The sequence below is a fragment of the Myotis myotis genome, unplaced genomic scaffold, assembly GCF_014108235.1.
Source record: "Myotis myotis isolate mMyoMyo1 unplaced genomic scaffold, mMyoMyo1.p scaffold_m19_p_11, whole genome shotgun sequence".
NCBI lineage: Eukaryota > Metazoa > Chordata > Mammalia > Chiroptera > Vespertilionidae > Myotis > Myotis myotis.
The window spans coordinates 44,902,394-44,922,876 of NW_023416315.1; the positions used below are offsets into that span (position 1 = coordinate 44,902,394).

At 39.7% G+C, this 20,483-nt stretch overlaps 1 protein-coding gene across 1 annotated transcript in view; it reads left to right on the plus strand.

Moving 5' to 3' along the window:
• Positions 1–2,198: 2,198 nt before the first annotated feature.
• SEMA3E (semaphorin 3E) overlaps positions 2,199–20,483 on the plus strand; it is a 221,884-nt gene continuing 203,599 nt past the window's right edge. The window contains exon 1 of the mRNA XM_036328336.1: positions 2,199–2,903. Coding sequence (XP_036184229.1) covers positions 2,789–2,903 — 115 coding nt within the window. The 5' untranslated portion in view covers positions 2,199–2,788. The remainder of the gene's footprint in view (positions 2,904–20,483) is intronic.

Genomic DNA, 20,483 nt, shown 5'->3' on the forward strand with positions numbered 1-20,483 from the left:
TATCAACAGGTACTGTTGCTAGTACCAAAGCTCTGTTGATCACCAAAGCTCTTCATTCACTGTTGGTGGTGTCAAGTGTTTGTTGTTGTTTTGTTCTTTCATTTCCATATTTTCCAATGATACCGAGTAATCTTTGCCAAGTAGGGTAACTTTGATATCCTGATTTATTTATAATATTCTTAGTTTGCATGTGATTATGACTAGAAGGCTCTTTTACTCTCAAACATACCTTATTTGGAAGACAAATTATATGGTTACCCTGCTTCTGAGGGTTCTTGTTTTATGATGTGAATGACAGATTTGGTGTCAAAGACTCTTCATTTCATTGCCAGGAGCTTAAGTTACATGGAAAGTTCTGGACGTTTAGTTTTGGGTGTTTTTTTTTTAATAGTCACTTTTTTTTTGGCATCATCTGTGTGTTTTCTACAGGTTAATGAGAAAGGTAGAAGGATATAGTAAGGAGTTAAAGGGAATAAGCAATGACATTGATGACAGAGGATAAACCAAAGCACATTTTGAGAAAACCAAAGGAACTCGTTACTATGGCATGTGACACATTGTCTTGCTAATCTAAGATGAAGGATAACATGTGAAACTGGAAATGAATCTTGGTATGTACAATCATGATAGCTTGTATGTACTAGTATATAACTGGCATTCGTAACATTTATTCCTGCACTGATATTTGATGGTGTGAATTCTGTATCCTAATGAAATGGGATACATCTTGCATTGCCTCTGTTCCATAACTGACTTAGGACAGGCCCTGTGTAATCTTAGGTAGGATTTAATTTTATGAGAGCAGCCATATATTTGCAATAAAAGTTATATGCATCATATTTACTTTTCCAGAATCCTACCATTAGATAATATGTGTAAAACTGCTATTTATTTTCTGGTTACTTCAATTCTGGAAGAAAATGAAAGAGGATTCCAAAGGTACGGTATATCACATTTACGACAGCCTTTCGTTCTGTAGCTCATCTGACTGGCTTTTAAAATATTCAAGTGCCTACAGAGACCACCCCAGGTTAAAAGTCTCTAAATGCTTCATGGTCTCTTTACTGTTAAATAATGTTTAGAGTTTGTAATCTTTTGTAGATCTGGGAAATCTAATTATTTATAATACCCAGTGACATTTACATTTTGCTAAATATACTCTGCTTTTTAATAGACTATATCATGCTTAAGAAAATGGGTAGAGCATGCCAGGCTCTACATTTGCTTGTATAGAATGCAAAATGTCAGGGTAACACATGATTAAAAAAACAAAAACATACCTCTCAAAGAAGTCTCCTTAATCATTATCATTTAAAACGCAGAAGAAAAAAAAGTAATCATAGTTGAAAGTTGTTTACCATTTAACTCTCAACTCTCAAATCAAATATCTATTTAAGTTTATTGGTATCTCAAAATAATCCCATTCATTTCCATGCCAACAGCTAGAGAGTGTTTGGTTTTGTTTTTGAGATTGATTGAAAGTAGATTGTAAAGTTGACCCATTGTGTTAAGCTTATTTACACAAAGTAGTGTCTAGGAAAATAAACTCTGAAAGTGCACAGCAGTTGAACCCTATGGTATGTCACATCCTGAGTTTCCTGATACCTGCTTTTTGGGGGGTCTGTTGGTTAGAGAATCTCAACTTTACCATAGTTACCTTATCTAGGAGCAACGTACTTGAAAACTGAATTATTCTTAAATTGAAGATAAAATGTATGATTTGCTTTGAATTGATCTGAAGAATTTGCCTCAGCAAAAATAATTAGTTCCTGCACATCTATGAGAGAGAACATTTTTTTTTTTTTCAGGTTCTTGAAACACACTTCCCTGATAAGAGTTGAAAGTAACATTTGTAAGATGTCATCAATATAAAAAGCCATAAATGTAAAAAAAAAAAAAATCAGCGGAAACTCTAAAAAAAATCAATTTTGGTAGTAGATGGTGACCAATGGAGGCCTTAGAGTGAATTTGTATTTATTCAAGGGTTACTCTTGGTCACTGGGCATGCAAAAGCCCTCCCTGACACAACATCCTCTTCTGTGACCTGTTCTGAAATCGCCCGCCTGTTCTATACCATCCTCCCTCCCGACCCCTTCCCCATCCCTGGGCGGACTTGCCTCCAGGCGGAGGGCGTGGCGCGGCCTGACACCGGGAGGGCGGGTGGGAGCGGGGCACGTGCAGCAGAAACACTTCCTAGAAACAGCCAGCACGCTCAACCCTGCCTGAACTTTCCCCGCAGACACGGCTCGGCTCGCTGACAGCTCCCCATCCCTGCAGGGTGGATCGGCAACTCCTGGTGGGGATGGCACAGCTTGTTTTTAATTAGCAGGGGGAAAGGTGAATGAAAACGAGCCGTTTGGCAAGTCGGTGCCAGAGGCGGACCGCGAGCGGCTTCGGGGAGCCGGAGAGGAGCGCTCCCCGGAGGAGGAAGGCGGTGCGTGTGCCGGGGGCTCCTGGCTGAACCAACTGCTGGCAGAAGTGGCTGCAGACCCCGGTTTCTCCCTGGATCGACCGCGTCGCTCCCGGAGAGAGCGCAGGGCATGGCTCTGAAGACTCGCTCCTTGGAATGTCCTCTTGCTCGGGGCTCATAAACAACTGTCCGGGGGGAAAGAAAGGTTTTGCATATCCAAATACCGCCTGACAAATGGCACTTTGGGACTGTGCTTTCTGATGACAGGGCGTGCGATTTCTGACAAAGCCTCTCCCACGCTGCCCCCGGAGGGGAGTCCTAAGTGAAACTCAGACGCCTTCCACTGAGGACCGGAGGACTGGCAGGGGGAGCGGCAGCATGGCATCGCCCGGCTCCCTTCTCACCTGGCTCCTGTGGGCTTACTTACTGGAGCTCTGGGCGGGAGGGCACGCAGCTGACACCGCTCAGCCCCGGTTACGCCTGACCCATAAAGGTAGGTCGCCTTTTCAGATCCTTTCGATCAAAAGAAGTAAAATTAAAGTCATTCAACATAGATCTCTGGTTTCACAGACCCTAACATGCGCCTGAGCAAGGGTTGCAAAACTGACTTGGTTTTCTAGGTACTGATCATTAGTCTGTCGCACTTGCCAGGGCTGAAGGGAAGGTAGTGCAAAATCACGTGCCAACTTCCAGCTGTTATTTCTGTCTTGTAAGCATTAGGTTTTGTTAGTGAGAACTTCACTCACCAGCAGACACAACAGAAGGGGGGAGGAATCAGGTTGTCAATAGCCTTGAGGGGCTGAATCCACCAAGTTATTAGTTGGTATCTAAATACCAATTTATGGGAAGCAAGGGCTTTAGAAATAGAGGTGCAACTGGTTTTGTTGTTTGGTGTTGTCCGTAATGGGGAGAGGAGGAGAACATTCCTGAGAAGCAAAATGATTTCTTACTCAGGATAACAAAGTGCTGTAATTAAAATGACTAACAACTGAAATAAATTAGCTTTCTTGTTGAATTAATTATTAGAATTTTTGTGTGTGTGGCAAAAAAATAAAAATAAATCCAGAGTTTATCTGCAATTCTTGTAAACCGATACCTATTGGTTAAAATATTAGAGACTATTCATTAATATCTATTCTTTTTAATGTAAGTTCATATTGCTTCCCTGCTGATCTATCAGAGTGCTTAAATATTTTATTGTGCAACTATGTCTTTTAAAGCAGCTTTTAGTCATAAATAAATGATCAAACAACAGCTTTTGCATCAGGATCAGTAAAAGCCAGTCATGAATAAGTTTGGCGATTCTTCCTGTAAAGAAACAAATAAATAAGCAACAAACAAAACCCACACTCTGAGAAAGTGACTTTGCTGACAAAAGAAATTTGGAATAAATTTTCAGAAAGTAAGTATTTATTATTACCAACCATTGAGGCAGATAATAGATGCAACAACAAGAATTACATAAGAACCATTTTTCAATTGTGTAAGCTTTCAAATTGCCTGTCCCCCTCCCTCCTCCCCCCTCCCCCGCTCCTTGTAGGAAGAACAGAAATCTGTATTTTTAAAATAAAGGTGTAATGTTCATCAGTAGGAGAAACAAAAAGGAAGGCCTGTCTCAGTTTTAAATGACATGACTGATCTTTTTGTCTTTTAATTTTGACTATAGAAATTTCTCATTTTTAGAATAGCTAAAATCTGTGGATTTTTTTTTTTTTAGTTTAAATAGATTTCCTATAACACTCTCCAGTTGGTAATATGAATTTAAGAGACACATTGACACTAAATTTATAAACTATTTAAAATACAGTGTTTAGCATTAGTATGCCTCATGTGATTTGGGAAGATGTGTCATGGTATGTATCAAAATGCATATTTCTAGGAAGTAATGGTCAAATATATCCACATGTAGAAATTTGATGTGATGGAATATGAACAATTAAGGATGTCAGGGAAAAAAGCGTAATAAATGGATTATTTATCTTATGTAAACAAGTGGATAAGCTGTCAGTTTTGGCAAGCTACCATTTCTGCTATGCCTGGAATTCACTTCATTATTAGGGTTCTTATTTTTTGATAGATCAATATCAATATGTTTTCAAAGAAGTCTCATTATAATAGTTCATTAGAGGGATACTAATTTGGTCAGAGAATACCAAAACTCTCTAATGCAATGAAATGCTATGCGTAATATAGTTATTGGGCTCACCCTCACTCAATCTCTCCTAATCAAAGGAATAACTGAAACTTATTGTATGAGTTGTTTTCAATGGTGTGGGAGTAGAACTGCTAGTATCTATGTGCACACTAGACTGAAAACTCCTACAAGATTTCCCTTTGGCTTTACTGACACTAGCTGAATAGGTGCAATATTGTGCTTTTATACAAAGACAGTGTAAGGTTGCCTGAAAATAGAATTGTTCTCACCTGTGCAGTTTAGTTAGCAAAGGCAGCTGTGAGATCACACTGTGGATGCAGCAGCAAACGCCTGCTGCGCCACAGGTGCCTCTGTGAGAGGGAAAGCCAATGAACTATCAGAACAGGAATATGCAGTCCCATCAATGAAGTATGAAGCCCACATTTACCTGTCTACACTCTGGAATTCAATGGACGTTTAGAAGTCTCTGAAAGCTAAGGGGAGGGTAGTCCGTAGTATAATCTCTTGCTATCTTAAATGATGTAAAATGGTAACATTTCAGTAGTTGATGAATTAGGTGGTTAATATTATAAGCAGGTGCGTGATCCCTTAACACAAGAGGCACTAGCTACAAGGAACGTAGCACCTCTGCTCTGCTGCCTGACCCCATCTGCCTGGGGGTGGCCTACGGGGTTAATCTAAGGATTCACTTCATAGCTGTGGTCTATGCCGTGTGTGAGAAGGACAAGCATTTTTCTTGTATCCTTCGTTGTCAAGATGATTTTTGAAACCACAAGCCTAGTATCTCTTCCCGAAGAGTCATGTACAAAGCTTGAGTTAAATTATATGAAAATATATTCAGGAAAACAAGCCCAAGAATTTTTTTTTTTCTCAGAAGTGATATTAAGAACAAGAATTTTTTATTTTCTTCCCATAAACGAAAGAGTAACAATAATCCGACGTTTTGACCCTGGACTCTGGTGGAGGATGTATCTGACGCGAAGTTCTCAGTGGAATCATCCCTGGAAGCCGCCCACTGCCTGCTGCGCTGCTGCCCTCGCCCCAAGTCCCCTTGCCCAAGCGCCACCCACCCTCAGAGAGGGCGCCCACTGCAGTGCCAGGGAGGCCAGGACCACAGGGAACAGGGCGGCTGCCCTTGCTAGATGGCGAGGCATCAGCAGCCGCCCTGGGGCCACAGTTTTGCTTGGTGACGGTTCTGGGGAGTGGGGGGTCGGGGTGGAGAATGGGGGCGCGAGAGAATTCTCTTTTTCTCTCATCTCTACCCATCTCTGTCTTTGAGAGTGGCATGTTCTTAAACAGAGCTTGAGAAGAGACCATTAGGACTAAAAGGGGGGGGAAGGCAAAGAATGGGGGAGCCAGGGCAGAAAGTTTGCACCAGATATGAAGCATCTCTATCTACTTCCCACTGCTCTCTGCCCACATTCCTCCCTCTTCTTACTGCATATACCCTCTACTCAACTCTTCAGTAAATGTGCTAAAATAGGACAGGGCTAGTGAATAAAAAGATGAGATATTTACTCTTGTTGGGGCATTGCATATATCTATTTTTAAAAATATTTTTTATTGATTTCAGAGAGGAAGGGAAAGTGAGAGATAGAAACATCAACGATGCGAGAGAATCATTGATTGGCTGCCTCCTGCACACCCCAAACTGAGGATCCAGCCCATAACCTGGGCATGTGCCCTTGACCAGAATGGAACCTGGGACCCTTCAGTCTGCAGGCCGATGCTCTCTCCACTGAGCCAAACCGGCGAGGGCCATATATCTTTTAATGTATTTTATGGGTAAAAGATAAATGGAGTTAACAAATCAAGACATAGCAAGGATTAAATGGCAGGATTTTTTGTCCTGCTCTGTAAGAATTTTCAGTAGTAAAGATGTGAGCGAGATTAACAGCAAGCATTTAAAAATTTATGAATATTTAAACATTATAGCCAACTTTATAGCACATACCCTAAAGAGGCTCATATTGATGTAATTAATATAGATTTATACTATTCTGCCCCAAGAATTTCCTTGAAAAATAGCTATGATCCCCCATGACAAAAATGAAGGAAAGAGGGAATAAAGAGAGAAGAGTCCTGGTGGATTCAGCCACTTCCCTCTGTTGATGTCTGCTCTCTCCTTATCTTTCACCATCCTGCATTAATGAGGTTACAGGGAAGACAAAAATAACCTTCCTGATAATGGAGCTCAAAGAAGAAAACAACAGAGGAGCTAAGCTGCATGTCATAGAAGAAATCCCAATGCACACGGAAAGCCCCAGAAATTCAATCAAGGGAGGTTGGCAGATGGGGTGGGTGTTCAAAGCCCCAGTAAGGAACAACGCGATCACAGAAGCCAAGGGAGAATGGCTGCTTGAGCAGAGGATGTTCTCCCAGGAAGTTCAATGAAATGATAGCTAAATAAAGGCATGGATACGGCAGGAGATCATTCCTGAAATATGCAGCCATTATAAATGTAGATTTGAGCATCGAATATATATCCATACATATCAAAAGTGCGATAGAGAGTGTTAGTGTATGTGGATATTATAAGCAATTAATACAGATTTCTCGTGGCTCAGAGAGCTCGGAATTTGAAGTCAGAGATCTCTACTCTAGCTCAACTCCTTCCAGTTATACTAATGGTAATTGTGCTTCAGCTTCCTTAATTTGAGAACAGGGATAGTGATGATACTTTCCCTGTGTATCTTACTGGGTTTCTGAGAGAATTAAATAGAGCAACAATATCTGTGAAAGCAATTTATAATCTAAAAATTACATTATTAATATTTCCTGAAGACTGCTATAAACTGAGAAGGTTGAAAAGAAGTGTGTCCGACAGAGAAAAACCTTTGGGAATGGCATGAGTTTGGATATATCAATATCTCCGGTGTGGCTCAGTTGGTTAAGCATCATCCTATGTACCAATAGATCACTGGTTGGATTTTCAGTCAGGGCACATGCCTGGTATGTGGGCTTGATCCTCAGTAGGGGGCATACAGGAGACAGCCTATTGGTGATTGATATTTCTCAAAGATGTCTGTCTCTCTCCCTCTCCTTCCCTCTCTCTCTTAAAAAAATCAATAAAAATAAGTGCAAAGATAATGCTAATATAGAAGGCAGAACTTGGTCTTAATGAGCATAAAATGTATGGTTTCTCTTGATAGATTGCATTCACCCCAAATTCCATTTTCCATCCCTTTGACCTCTAGTTATAATTTAGAAGATGATTATATCACCTGTGCATTTTTGCAAGATTCACAGCCACTGTTTTTTTACTATAAAAGTGTGCATAGCCTGGCTGGTGTGGCTCAGTGGTTAATCATCAACCTATGAATCAGGAGATGACGGTTTGATTTCCGGTTAGGGTATATGCCTGGGTTTAGGGCTTGATCCCCAGTGGGGGGTGTGCAGGAGGCAGCTGATCAATGATTCTTTCTCATCATTGATGTTTCTATCTCTCTCTCCCTCTCCCTTCATCTCTGAAATCAACAAAAAAAAATATATATATATATATATATATTTAAAAGTGTGCATATATTCATTTATTATGCACATTCACTTTATATGATATGTTTTAGAATTTTTTATTTATATGGAAAAAATTGAGATATAATTTTAGAAGAGGACAATTGTGTGTGTGTGTGTGTGTGTGTGTGTGTGTGTATATATATGTTTTGAACGATCACACTGAAGGCTGTGGTATTGTATATCTAGGGCAAATAAAAAAGAGGCAGTGACTGAGCCAGTTTTTCCTGACCCAGCTCATGGCTTTGTTTCTTCAGCCAGTAAGGAGGTAGTATCAATAGTGACATCAGTCACACATCTCTGTGTGGTTAATAAATAAAAACTGGTCATAAGGCATGATTCATAAAGAAAGTAATTAAAATAGGACCCAGGAGTAAATATAAACTTTCACGCCCAGATCTCCATTAGGGAGAATCAGTGAGAATTAAGCAGTGTATTTATTAGAAAACAGCTTTTTGGTGTTTTGTTTTGTTTTTTAAGCCACTGGGTAAGATGAAAGAAATTACAATATGTTTTGTTGAGTTTGGTTTACACAGAATATACATTCTGTAGAAGAAATCTATGTAAGAATTTAGATAGTGCTGTTCTTTGTATTTTTATATTTGTTACAGAAAAATATTGCCTGTGCATCACAGAAGTGTTTCTGGATATACAAAAGCCTCTGAATGGCTTTATGATATATTTAGTTCTTATTTGGATGTTGGGTATTACACTGGGAAAACAATTATCCTTTAGCATAGAAACAGGGTGAGGGGAGGTCAGAGTTAAGAAAAGCAGTAAGTGGAATTTATAAATGAACTGGGCCAATTCTGGACTAACAATAATCTATAATAATAAAAGCATTTTATGCTAATTAGACTGGACAGCCAAACGACCTTCTGGATGTCATTCCAGACATCCTTCCAGACAAAGCTGCAGTGGCGGGGGCAAGGCAGAGGTGGTTAGGGGTGATCAGGCAGGCAGGTGAGCAGTTAGGGGCGATCAGGCAGGCAGGCAAGCAGTTAGAGGTGCTCAGGCAGGCAGGCAGAGGGGTTAGGAGCCAGCAGTCCCGGGATCCCTGTGGGATCGGGCCTAAACCAGCAGTCAGACATCCCCTGAGGGGTCCCAGATTGTGAGAGAGTATAGACCAGGCTGAGGGACCCTCCTCCCTGTGCATGAATTTCATGCACCAGGCCTCTAGTTTAGTATAAAATCATTTCTTAAAAATGTTTTGAGGACAGAGTCCCATCTATAATAATCTATAATAATAAAAGCATATGGTTTTATTTTTTTTATCTAATTAGCATATGCTAATTAGACTGGACAGCCTTCCAGTCGTCCTTCCTTCCAGACAAAGCCGCAGCAGGCAGGGATCACGGCAGAGGTGGCAGAGGCCCCCAGCCATGGCAGAGGCAGGCAGGGGCCAGGGCCAAGGCCCTTACATGAATTTCATGCATCAGGCCTCTAGTATATAATAAAGAACCAATACTTCTTTGACTAATCAATATATGCAACAGTCATGTTGTTACAATGAAATATTCTGTCAAAAATTTGTGCTGCCGTATTATTATTTTGCTGTCCTTGTTGGCTTTGTTACTTAGCCTAAGAGCACTTCATGGGGCGGGCCTCTCTTTCTGTATGGGATGAGATCACTCGGTGGCCTCAGTTCTATGACAACAAAGGCTCCAAACATCAAATTGGTCATTGCTGGTGAGAATGATTGTTACCCATCAGCTGAGCCAGTTGTATTTCATCAAAACTATCTACTGGAGTCATCATTGGAAGTTCTTAGTGGGAGAGCATGCAGGCACTGACTCCTTCATCTTTTTGTGTAAAACTAGACAGTGGTTTGGTAGAGGAATTTAGTCAGCAAGAATCCAGAAATGGCACTTTGCATGCCCCATCATACATAGCCACTGCAGTGTTAAAGCGCTCTTGTGAGTTCATTCTCAAAGACATAAAATAAAACATAACGGAAATTATACCACTTAAACTGTCTTCTTGGTTTCGATAGACAGGGCCAACAGTTGCTAGTAGTCTTCAGTACAACACCTGACACTTTGGAATATTATATAAATTATACAAAGGGTGATGGTTATTTTAATGATTTTTTTTCACAGTGGGGTTTTAAATAACACCTGAAGTATAAGATAAACTATAAATATCAGTATTTTTAATACTCGGGATAAGGTTGATAATGGTAAGACTGGGTATTTTATAGGCTGGCTTTTCTGGACTATGAATGAAAAGGATATGTTAATACCACATTTGAGCCAAGTGTGACAGTCTCTGATATCGAGAGAACATTTTCTGTCAAAGAACGTGGTGATTTCAAGAACCAAAATGTCCGTGGAATTCATAACTTGATTTCATAGGACCATGGTGGTGGCTAAGGCAATTTATGACTCAAGTTTTCAGCTGCCTTAGTTCTAATGGCTGGTATAGAATACTCCCACTAAGTGGCCCCATTTCCTGGTAATCTTGTCTCCACTGTTAGTATAGGGAAAATAAAGGAGAGAGAGAAATCTATGATTTGCCTGATTTCTGAGGTTTGGAAATGTATTTCCACTTCTATCCCTGGTAACTACACTCTCACATATCACTGCTCTCTGCTCACAGATTTAGCTCACAGCCTTGGCAAAGTGCATGTAGAAAACTAGTTTAGGTCCAGGTTATTACGGACAAAACGCTCTCACATTCTAATTTCAATGCCTAAAAACTCTAGACTTTGGATGAGACATACCTAATGTGAATCTTGCTTCTGGCTGTATGGCCTGAGCAAGTTACTTCTCTTTCCTGAGTATAATTTTCTCATCTTTAAAATGGGAAAATATATCACTTGCAGCACTCTGAAAGGATTACATGAGATAATGCAAATGACTGTGGCAAAAACTTAACCCTTCGGAAGCTTTTCTTAAGATACTCAATGAATCAGAAGAGGTTCGGAGAGAATTGGCCTACTCTGCTCTCCTTCTTTAGTTAGAAAGCAATCATGAGTTAATTATTAATTTGTAATTTAAAACAAGGGAAGATCCTTCATCATCAGATTTTTTTTATTTTTTACTTGAAGCAAAGATGTTTCTTTTATGAAATCCAGCTCCTGGATTTCTAGTTAATAGCTAACTAGAAAGAACAAGGGATATTGGCATCTCTCATGGCTGTAAGTTACTGTAGAATTTTGTTGATAATTTAAGGAGAGGTAGAACTTGGATGGAACCTTGGAGACAGCAGACCAAAATTGCAAAGTAAACAAGTTACTAACAAAGGTAATTGTAGACCCTGCTTTGTGAAGCACAAAAGAAGTAATATTACTAAAGCCAGACCACCCTGTAAAACGTTAACCTAAACAGTGGCCTACAGCTACTGGCCCAGCATGTGGTGTTTGCTTTGAAAGTGAAAGAAAGCTTTCTGCTCTACCTCCACCCTGACAAACAGGTAAGATGCCTGGTGCAGGGCACAGCTCCTGACACTTAGTAGGTGTTCAGTCAATGCTATTGAGTGGGTATATGACTAAAACAAATGATTTCGAGCAGTGTCCTTACAGGGAAATCTGATGGGGGTGGGGTGAGGAGTACCAAGGAAACTAAGGAATCCCAAACAACTGTTTATGGCTCCTTTGGTAAAACATACATTTGGAGAAAGGCTAGGGCTTTCTCTGCCTATTCACCATCAAGCCCCTCAGTGTTCCATTGTAGTGAAGCAGCGGGGGCCTCCAGACATCCTCCCGACACACCAGCCATATTCTCTCATCTGTAATCGGTGTTCTTTTGTAGTGGTTGCTTTTAAATCTACTCCCCCCTGCCCCCCAATTTTTCAAGACTTTTTTTTAGAAGTTTTAGGTTCACAGCAAAATTAAGAGGAAGGAACAAAGATTTCCCAAATAACCCCTGCCCTCACACATGCATAGCCTCCCCATTATCAACAGCCCCCACCAGTGTGACGCATTTGTTACAATGGAGGAACCTACATTGACACATCTTAATCACCCACAGTCCATAGTTTATCTCAGGGTTTAGTCTTGGTGTTGTACATTCCAGAGATTCGGACAAATATGTAATGACATGTACCCATCTTGATGGCATCATGCAGAGCATTTTCACTGTCCTTTTAAAAAGCCTCTGGGCTCCATCCATTTAGCAGCTACCACCAACCCTGACAATGACTGATCTAAATCTGCTTGTTGATGCACTTGTTGTTCCTGGGTGATGACACACCCCCTTCCTTGTTTTTTTTCATTGCCTCATTCTTTGATTACCCACCTGTGTTGTCACCACCCCCCTTCCCCTCTTTTTCTCCTCCCCGACTTTCTTTTCCAGATAGATATTTTTTTTCCTCCCTCGTCTTAAACCAGAAGTGGAAAGAAAACATATTGTCAGTGAATGATATGTATTTATTGGTCCTCAGTTTACCTTCAATGTTTTATTTTTTGTTGTCTAACTCAATGAATAGAACATGTGGTGTTTAAAATTTAATTGCACTCATTAGTCATTCAAAATTTGTTGAAGTTCATGACTTCGGAAATGAAACGCTGAAAGAATAGCTGACAAGCTACCTGGCACTTGTCCTCTGTCTGGCCTAGGTCTCTAGCGCGAAGCTGGTGCTCCCGGGTACCGTGGGCCTGTGGGGAATGGGAGAGGGAAGGAATTGGGGTACGGAACGGGAGGGAATAATGTCTGCCATTCACTCTGCGGCTATACCTGAGTTAAGCTGGAATATTATTTATGTAAACCTGTCTACTTCTATGCAGTTTTGGTTTGTTTTTCCTGAGTTTTGAGTTTTAATTCATCGAAACCAAAATGAAATGGGATTTTTTATTCAGAGGATGGAGTAGAGGAATAGTATCCTTCAGGCTAAGTCACAGTGACGATTTTAGGTGTTTGGACCAATTTCAGAACCAGAAAAGAACAGCAGCAAAGGAAATGGGAATAAAAGAGGGAGAAAATAGAGGTCATCTGAGGATACTGACTCTTTCCTTCCTGACCAGTTCCCTCCCAGGAAATAATGGGAACTGAGGAGGGCTTTAAATTCAAAGCCCAAGATACACTGTGGAACTGCAGTCAAAGAGGCTGACAGCATTGCAGTGTAGCTATTTATGCCTCCTGATTGCTTTTTTCCTAACCCTGAGTCAAAAGTTTATTATGGACTATGTGATTTCTGAGATCCTTTCAATTCTAGAAAAGTGGGGCTCTTTTCCTCTGCTTACCAGACCTCCCAGTGTGACTAATTTGTCCAAAACACTTCTGGAAATTTTATTAGCATGTTCTAGTGGAAAGAGTGTGGGCACACAATTTTAAAATCCTGGTTTGAATCCACAGCGTCTCCTATTTTATGCTGTATTTTTCTTGCTAAATCATTGAACTTTTGAGGGCTAATGAATACTGGCTTTCTACCTCATGTGATTGTTATAGAAAATGTAGCTGTATCATGGAGATGTCTGATATTGTGTTGGCTTATAATATCCTCTAATTTATGTGATTGTCTTTAAATATATTTTAAGATCCTTGAGGGCAAGGATTATATTTTTGGCAAGATCCTGTGGACAGAATAAAATGACTTATTCAGATCATTTTTAAAGCCTATAATTAAAGGCTGGGTGTTTAATATCTTCTTAATAAAAGCCAAACAAAACTTATTGTTGTTGGCTTCCATGTTATGGTCAAAATGACAAAATTATAAAGGCTTATTTTACTTTTTAATAGGCAGAGCCACTGCTACATGAGCCACCTGAGGAAAGGCTGAGTAGAATTCCACTGCAGAGGAGGTGATGTTGTTGATGATTTTCTCTGGTCCTCTTCAAACTAGGAGCAGAGAGGAGATAGAAGCTGGGGTTAAACCAGTGCCCTACAAAGTGGCCAGACCGGCTGCATCAGCCTCCCCTGGGGGCTGCTGGATCCGGCCTACTGAATCAGTGATCCTGGGGCTGCTTTTCACAGGCCTGGCAGGTGCCTCCTAATGCACCTCAGCATGAGAAACACTGGGCTAAGTGTTTAGGATGATGCTACAAAGGAAGCCTCACTTTCATATTACTTTTTTCATTCCCCCCCCCCTTCAATTCCATCACCCAGGTGAAGGGTGTAATTTATTCACGTTTCCAAATGACAGCCTTGGTCTTGATAAGTATACTTAAATTCATAAATATCTAGCTATTATATCATTCTATACCTATTATTTTTATGCTAGAAGCCTGGTGCATGAATTCATGCACAGGTGGGTCCAGTCAGCCCCGCCCCCGATTGGGGTTTTGGGGGCCAATTGGGGCCCGTATCAGGCTGGTTGGCTGCCGCAGTGCCCGTCATAGCCACTGGTCATTCTGGTTGTTCCTCTGTTCTGGTCGCTGGGCTTTTATATGTATAGATTAGATAAGATATTTATATATAATTATCGATTTTTTAACATACAAACTTAATCTGTTTTTAATTATTATTGATGATATACGGTGTCACACATTGTACTATCATTGGGTTCAGATGAGAAAACATTTAATACTGGTTGACTGTGAAAAAGCATTTTGTAACATTTCAGAATGCCTTCATCTCTCAGCCCTGAAAAGTTTTCTTGGACTAGGAGTGAAAGTAGGTCCACTTCATTTCTTTGCTCTACATCCTGATCTTTTTCTTCAGGGATTTGGAAGCATCTGTGTCTTTTTTGAGACATATTTATTCATTCAGTCATTCACCTATTCTGTGATTATTAGTTCTGCTTCTTCAAAGTTTCCTAAATGTAATGTGTATACTGGGTAGAATCCTAGAGCAGTAAAAGGATGTTAGGGTAAAAACTAAGGAACTCTGAGTAAAATATGTGTTTTAATACATAAATAATGTATTAATATTGGCTGATTAACTGTGACAAATATACTATATTAATGTAAGCTATTAATATAGAGGAAACTGAGTGTGGGTATATGGGAACTCTTTGCAATATCTTTACAACCTTTCTGTATATCTTAAACCATTCAAATTAAGAAGTTTATTAAAACACTAGAGGCCTGGTGCATGAATTCATGCATGGGTGGGGTCCAGCTGGCCTGCCTCGATTGGCCCTATGGGCCAGGCTGGCCTAGGGGAAGGACCGTGGGCAGTTGGCTGGCCGGCCCCACCCCCAATTGGGGTGGGGGGCTGATTGGGGGTAGGGCCAGACAGGGGAGGGGCCATGGGCAGTTGGCCAGCCAGCCCCGCCCCCTGGTCAAACTCCCGGTCACGGGGACAATTTGCATATTAACCTTTTATTATATAGGATATACACCACACACATACACACACACACACACACACACACACACACACACACACACACCCCCATCTCTGCCCAAACCTTTTTCCCAAGAAGCTTAAGGTCTAGTTGTAAAAAGAGACAACTCAGATAAAGCAGGACATTTTTATAGTAAAAGTTAACACAAAGTGCTATGGGAATTGAAGGAAAACCAGAGCTCAGTCTTGGAGACGAGTAGGAGGAGCCTGGGCAAGAAGCAATGAGCAGATTGTCTATGTGTCTTATCCTGTCTTGCTACCATTCCTGCCATCCTCCCTCCTCCATTCTACTGTATATAATGATGGAATGCACTGTGTCCTCCTTGAAATACACTTACCCTTGCATATTTAATTAACTGGATACCCATGTTCATAGCTCTACTACACATAATAGTATCACAAATGCTCTTTGTTTATGCTACATTAAATTATCCCCATTTATACATGTCTTTAAGGAATTCTCACTTTGTATAAGTAATATATCATTAATGCAAATCCACAAGTAAATTTGGAAATTTTTGAAGGCAAGTAATTTGAATTTTATTGTTAACTCCTTAGAATCTAATAAAGTTATTTTATCTGTTGAATTTAAAGTATACAGTTTAATTGTTGTCTCTATTCACATTAGTATTACCAATCTTCATTCTTTTGTCAAATGCTACATGTAAAAGATTCTGAATAAAGATCTCAGAAAATGAGATGACGGGCTGAGGGAGCATGCAGAAGTCAGGAAAAAGGCTGAGAATACTTTTCTTCTGCCCCTGCTCCAAAATGTTAGGCGCTAGTTTGGCTTTAGGTCTTCTATTACAAAAGCTCTGAATAGAAGTCCAGAACTGCTTTAAAATTATTCAGAAAATATCCATATTTTATTGAAAGATATAGTTTGAGTTTTTGGCAAAGGGTGCTTTGAGTTTATCAGGGCCATTACATAGTCAATGCACATTTAAATCACCTTTTCTTCCCATTTGATCCAGTCGTGATCTCCTAGTGTCCAATGTAGCATCTCATTCATTTATAGAATGATGAACTGAAGAAAGACAACCAACTGATGCATGTAATTGGCGGCAAACCAGAAAGCAAAGGCAGGACTATGAAAGCGTAATGACTTACCCAAAACCTTTGTTTTAGAGGAGTGCTTTCAATGGCCAAAACAAGACTGTTTTTTGCTTTTATCAGTTTTTCCTTGTGCAAAGGTTGTTTTTATGAATAATTTATGAATAATAGTTTATGAAAAGTATTTTTAATTTATTTTCTAACATAAGTTAATTGAGAAAGAACCAATGAACATTTTATCTTAATAAGATTATTTTTATCTATAAGCCTTATAAAATTGACACTATATTTTGAAATGTTGTATCCTTGTTTTTTTGGTTTTTTTTTTAGCACCATAACGATTAATCAAATATCCTTGACCAGTGTTGCTCGCTCAGTGGTGAGAGTGTCAGCCTGTACACCAAGGGTCTCTGGTTTGATTACCAGGCAAGGGCACATACCTGGGTTGCCGGTTCAATCCCCAACCCTGATCAGGGTTCATGCAGGAGGCAATCAGTTGATATGTCTTTCTCACATTAATGTTTCTCTCTCTCTCTCTCTTTCTCCTTTCCCCCTCCCCCCTCCGCCACCCCCGCTTTCCACCCTCCCTTCAACTCTCTGTAAAACAAAATCAATGGGCTAAATATCCACAGGTGAAGATGAACTATATATATTTATAAAACACTTAACATGAAAGAGGAAATTAATGGACATAAACAGAAATGTCAAAAGTAAAGTCAATTCAGGAGAATGCACACATTTGTCACTGTCCTTTACTATTAGAAGGAGTAAATAAACATGGAAATGGGAAACATTTGATTATTTTATTTTTAGAAACCAAAGTCAGGAAGTCTACATAAAATATATGATCAATTTGATAATTCTGAACAAGACAAAGACAATTTATTTTCAAGAAAATGGGAAAACTAATGGAAAATAAAAATGATTTCTTTGGAAATAGCTGTATCATTAATGATGAAACTTAAATATCTTATATTTCCTTATCAAAAGCAAAAAATGAAAAAAGGAAGGAAAAAATAAATTTCAAGTTTGGAATCATAAATATCACACACATGTCTGGTCAGATGAATGGTACATGACAGATACTTTATAATTGCTTAGAATGAGTACTAGAATCCTGAGTTTGCTGGCAGTTTTAGGGTCTGCATAAACTTGAGTTAACCATATGTTGTGTTCTTAGAATAGCCATACCAGCCATGTTTAAAATTTAAACCAAAAGAAAAAAATATATTTTCAAAGTTAAATAATTTTAGTTTTTGATGTACTCAGTTATCCAGAAAATTGAATCTTCCCATTAATAAGGAAACAGAAAATATTGCCTTTTCATTTGTCCAGAATGAAGAAAGAGAAAAGAGAAGACAGGATTATTAAATACTGCAATGGATTTTACAAGCCACCAAAAAATATCAGTTTTTTAAAAAATCTTCACCACCTGAGGATTTGTTCTTATTTTATTTTATTTATTTTTCAGGGAGAGAAAAACATCAGTGTGAAAGAGAAACATCAATGGGTTGCCTCAATGGCAGTGCTCAGCCCACAACCTAGATATGTGCCCTGACCAGGAATCGAACCTGCAACTTTTTGATGTATGGGACGATGCTCCAACAAACTGAGCAACCCAGCCAGGGCAAAAATATCTATTTTTTACTATGTTATTACAGTTATGAGAAGTTAATGTTTAAACTTCAACACATTAATATGCTTTGGTTTCCTAGTAATTTCCCAAAGTAAAATTCCCTTGTAATAATTCATAGATAATCCTAGAAGAAAAATATTACCATTAAGTCAATTATGCTTACAATTAAAAGAATGTAATTATATCTTTGTCATTATGTTTCTCAGAGCTAAGACAAAAGTTATGCACTGGGCACTGCTTTTGACAGATTTTTTTGCCAAATGTTTTTTACTTGCTCCTAAGTGTGTATGCCCCAACTGAAATCTGACTTATTTTAGAATAGTAGAATTTTCCCTATCGGGAGTATATAGAGAGAAGTCCCTAAGACTTAAAAATCAGTGAAATTGGACAAGAATAAAAATGAAAAATACAATTAAGGAATTGATACCAATGAGAAAGTCTACGTGCGAATAAAGCAGCAGCCACTCAGAAGCACATTAGATGCCTTCTGTAACATTGGTCTCAGGGGATGTAAAAATAGAATACTAGGATTTTACTATATACAGTTACGTTTTAGAATACATAATTACGTTTACTAGGCATTTACATTTCTATCTCAGTGAACATCTTATAACAGAAATACATATATTTTTAGACTAGAAATGCCATTTGTCCTTTCAGTCTGCTAATTTACACCGACTGCATAGTTAGAAGAGTCCTAAATATTACTTTACTTTTAAATGCCCAGAATACTGGCGCATGAGAAAATGTATACAAAATTGGCCATTGGCGAGAATGAAACTTGCCAGCAAAGGCATTGCTATAGGGCACACTCTGCCTGCGAGGGCTGTCCGGAACCCCGGAATTCATTGCTGACAGCTCCGCTGCACTTCGCTCCCTCCCGAGGCTCCCCCAGCCAGGCTCCCAGTTGCCATTCACACCGGTAGCCACTGAAATTTCCCTTTGTCTTCACTGACTATTTTTTTCTCTTAACAAATAGTCCCAGCTGCTCCTGCAGCCGGTTGCCCACACTCCCCCACGCCGCTCTGGCTGACGATGGCAGTCAGAGCACAGGGTAACAGCTGGGATTGGCTTACTCTGGCATCTAAATCATTTGGGGTGGGTCCATTCCTAACTGTATTATTTCAATTAATTTTATAATCTTTCCTTCTGCTGAACTTTAAAAAAAAAAAAAAGATAAATGCTGTTTTCCAAAATGTTTTCCAGCTCTGGCTACATCTTGCCTTACCTGGCTGCTCATGGCAAACAGACTGGTTCATTTCCCACACTGTTATTTTTTCCACTCTTAAGCACCCTTCGGAAAACCAGTGTAGCAGAAACACATTTGTGATCTTGGACACTCACTAAACCTTTTGTTGGCTCAAAGATGTGAATAATAGTAGCACCTATGCCACTGATTGTGATAAGGGTTCAAAGAAAGAACATTTGAATGCATTTGGAATAGTGCCTGGCACCTAGTCAGTGTTGATTGTTTGATAGAAGGAAAGTCAAAGAGAGAGAGAGGGACGGAAAGAGAGCAGGAACGAGCACACCGGAGCCAGAGTGGAGCGAGAGGGAGGAGGGGAGGAGGAATAGCTGCTGGGGTGCGGAAAAACCATCAGTGGCACTTATGCAATAATTGATGTTACGCACTTAGCATGTTGTACGTCTTAATCCAACCAAATCATCAACCAAAATCACTAAATAGAAAACAAAAATCAGAGTTTAGGAAAATTTGTGGAATTTTACACAGATCGCAGAATTTTTTTTGAAGTAAGAATTTGAGTGATTTAAATCAAGTCCATGGCATCTAGGCAGGCGGTCAGACACGTTTACCATTTTTAACCTGCACATTCTCATGGAAAGGGAAATCACTACTTAACAAGGAAGTGCATTCCATTTTGGATGTTCTAATGAGGAGGAAAGGAAGTATTTACCCACCTAATCCCAAATAGGACTTAACTTTGTATCTTACAGTTTCTAGTCTTCGTTCTTTGCTCTGATGCCAGCAGGGCATAAGTCTTGACAGCCCTCCCAAGGATTAAAGATAGTCATCATGCCCCTTTGTGGAGGGTGCCTATTCCTTATGCCATGGCTATGCCGACTGTGCTGGCAGTGTCCTGACCATCCTTGTCTTTGACAATATCCCCTGTAAAATGCAGCTCCCCAGTCAATACTGAAGAGATGCCTGCCTGGTTCACAGCGTGGTGCTACTGTTAACTGGTGACTTTTATTTATTAAAGCCACCTGAGTTGACACCAGCTTATTTGGCAAATATGCCACTATTGGTTTATGCTGAGATTGCTGTCAAGAGTTTTTCAGATGGACTCTAAGCCAGCTCTTTCCTTTTTTTCACACATGTGGTTTATTTGTTGAAGTTAAGGATAACCCTCTCCTACTCCCTTCAGTCTAGCATGTGGGTCATAAGCATAGTAACAGCATGTGGTGCACTGGATAACAAGGAGCTCTGGAGTGAGAATTCCTATTTGCACAGACAATTTCTGCCACTGT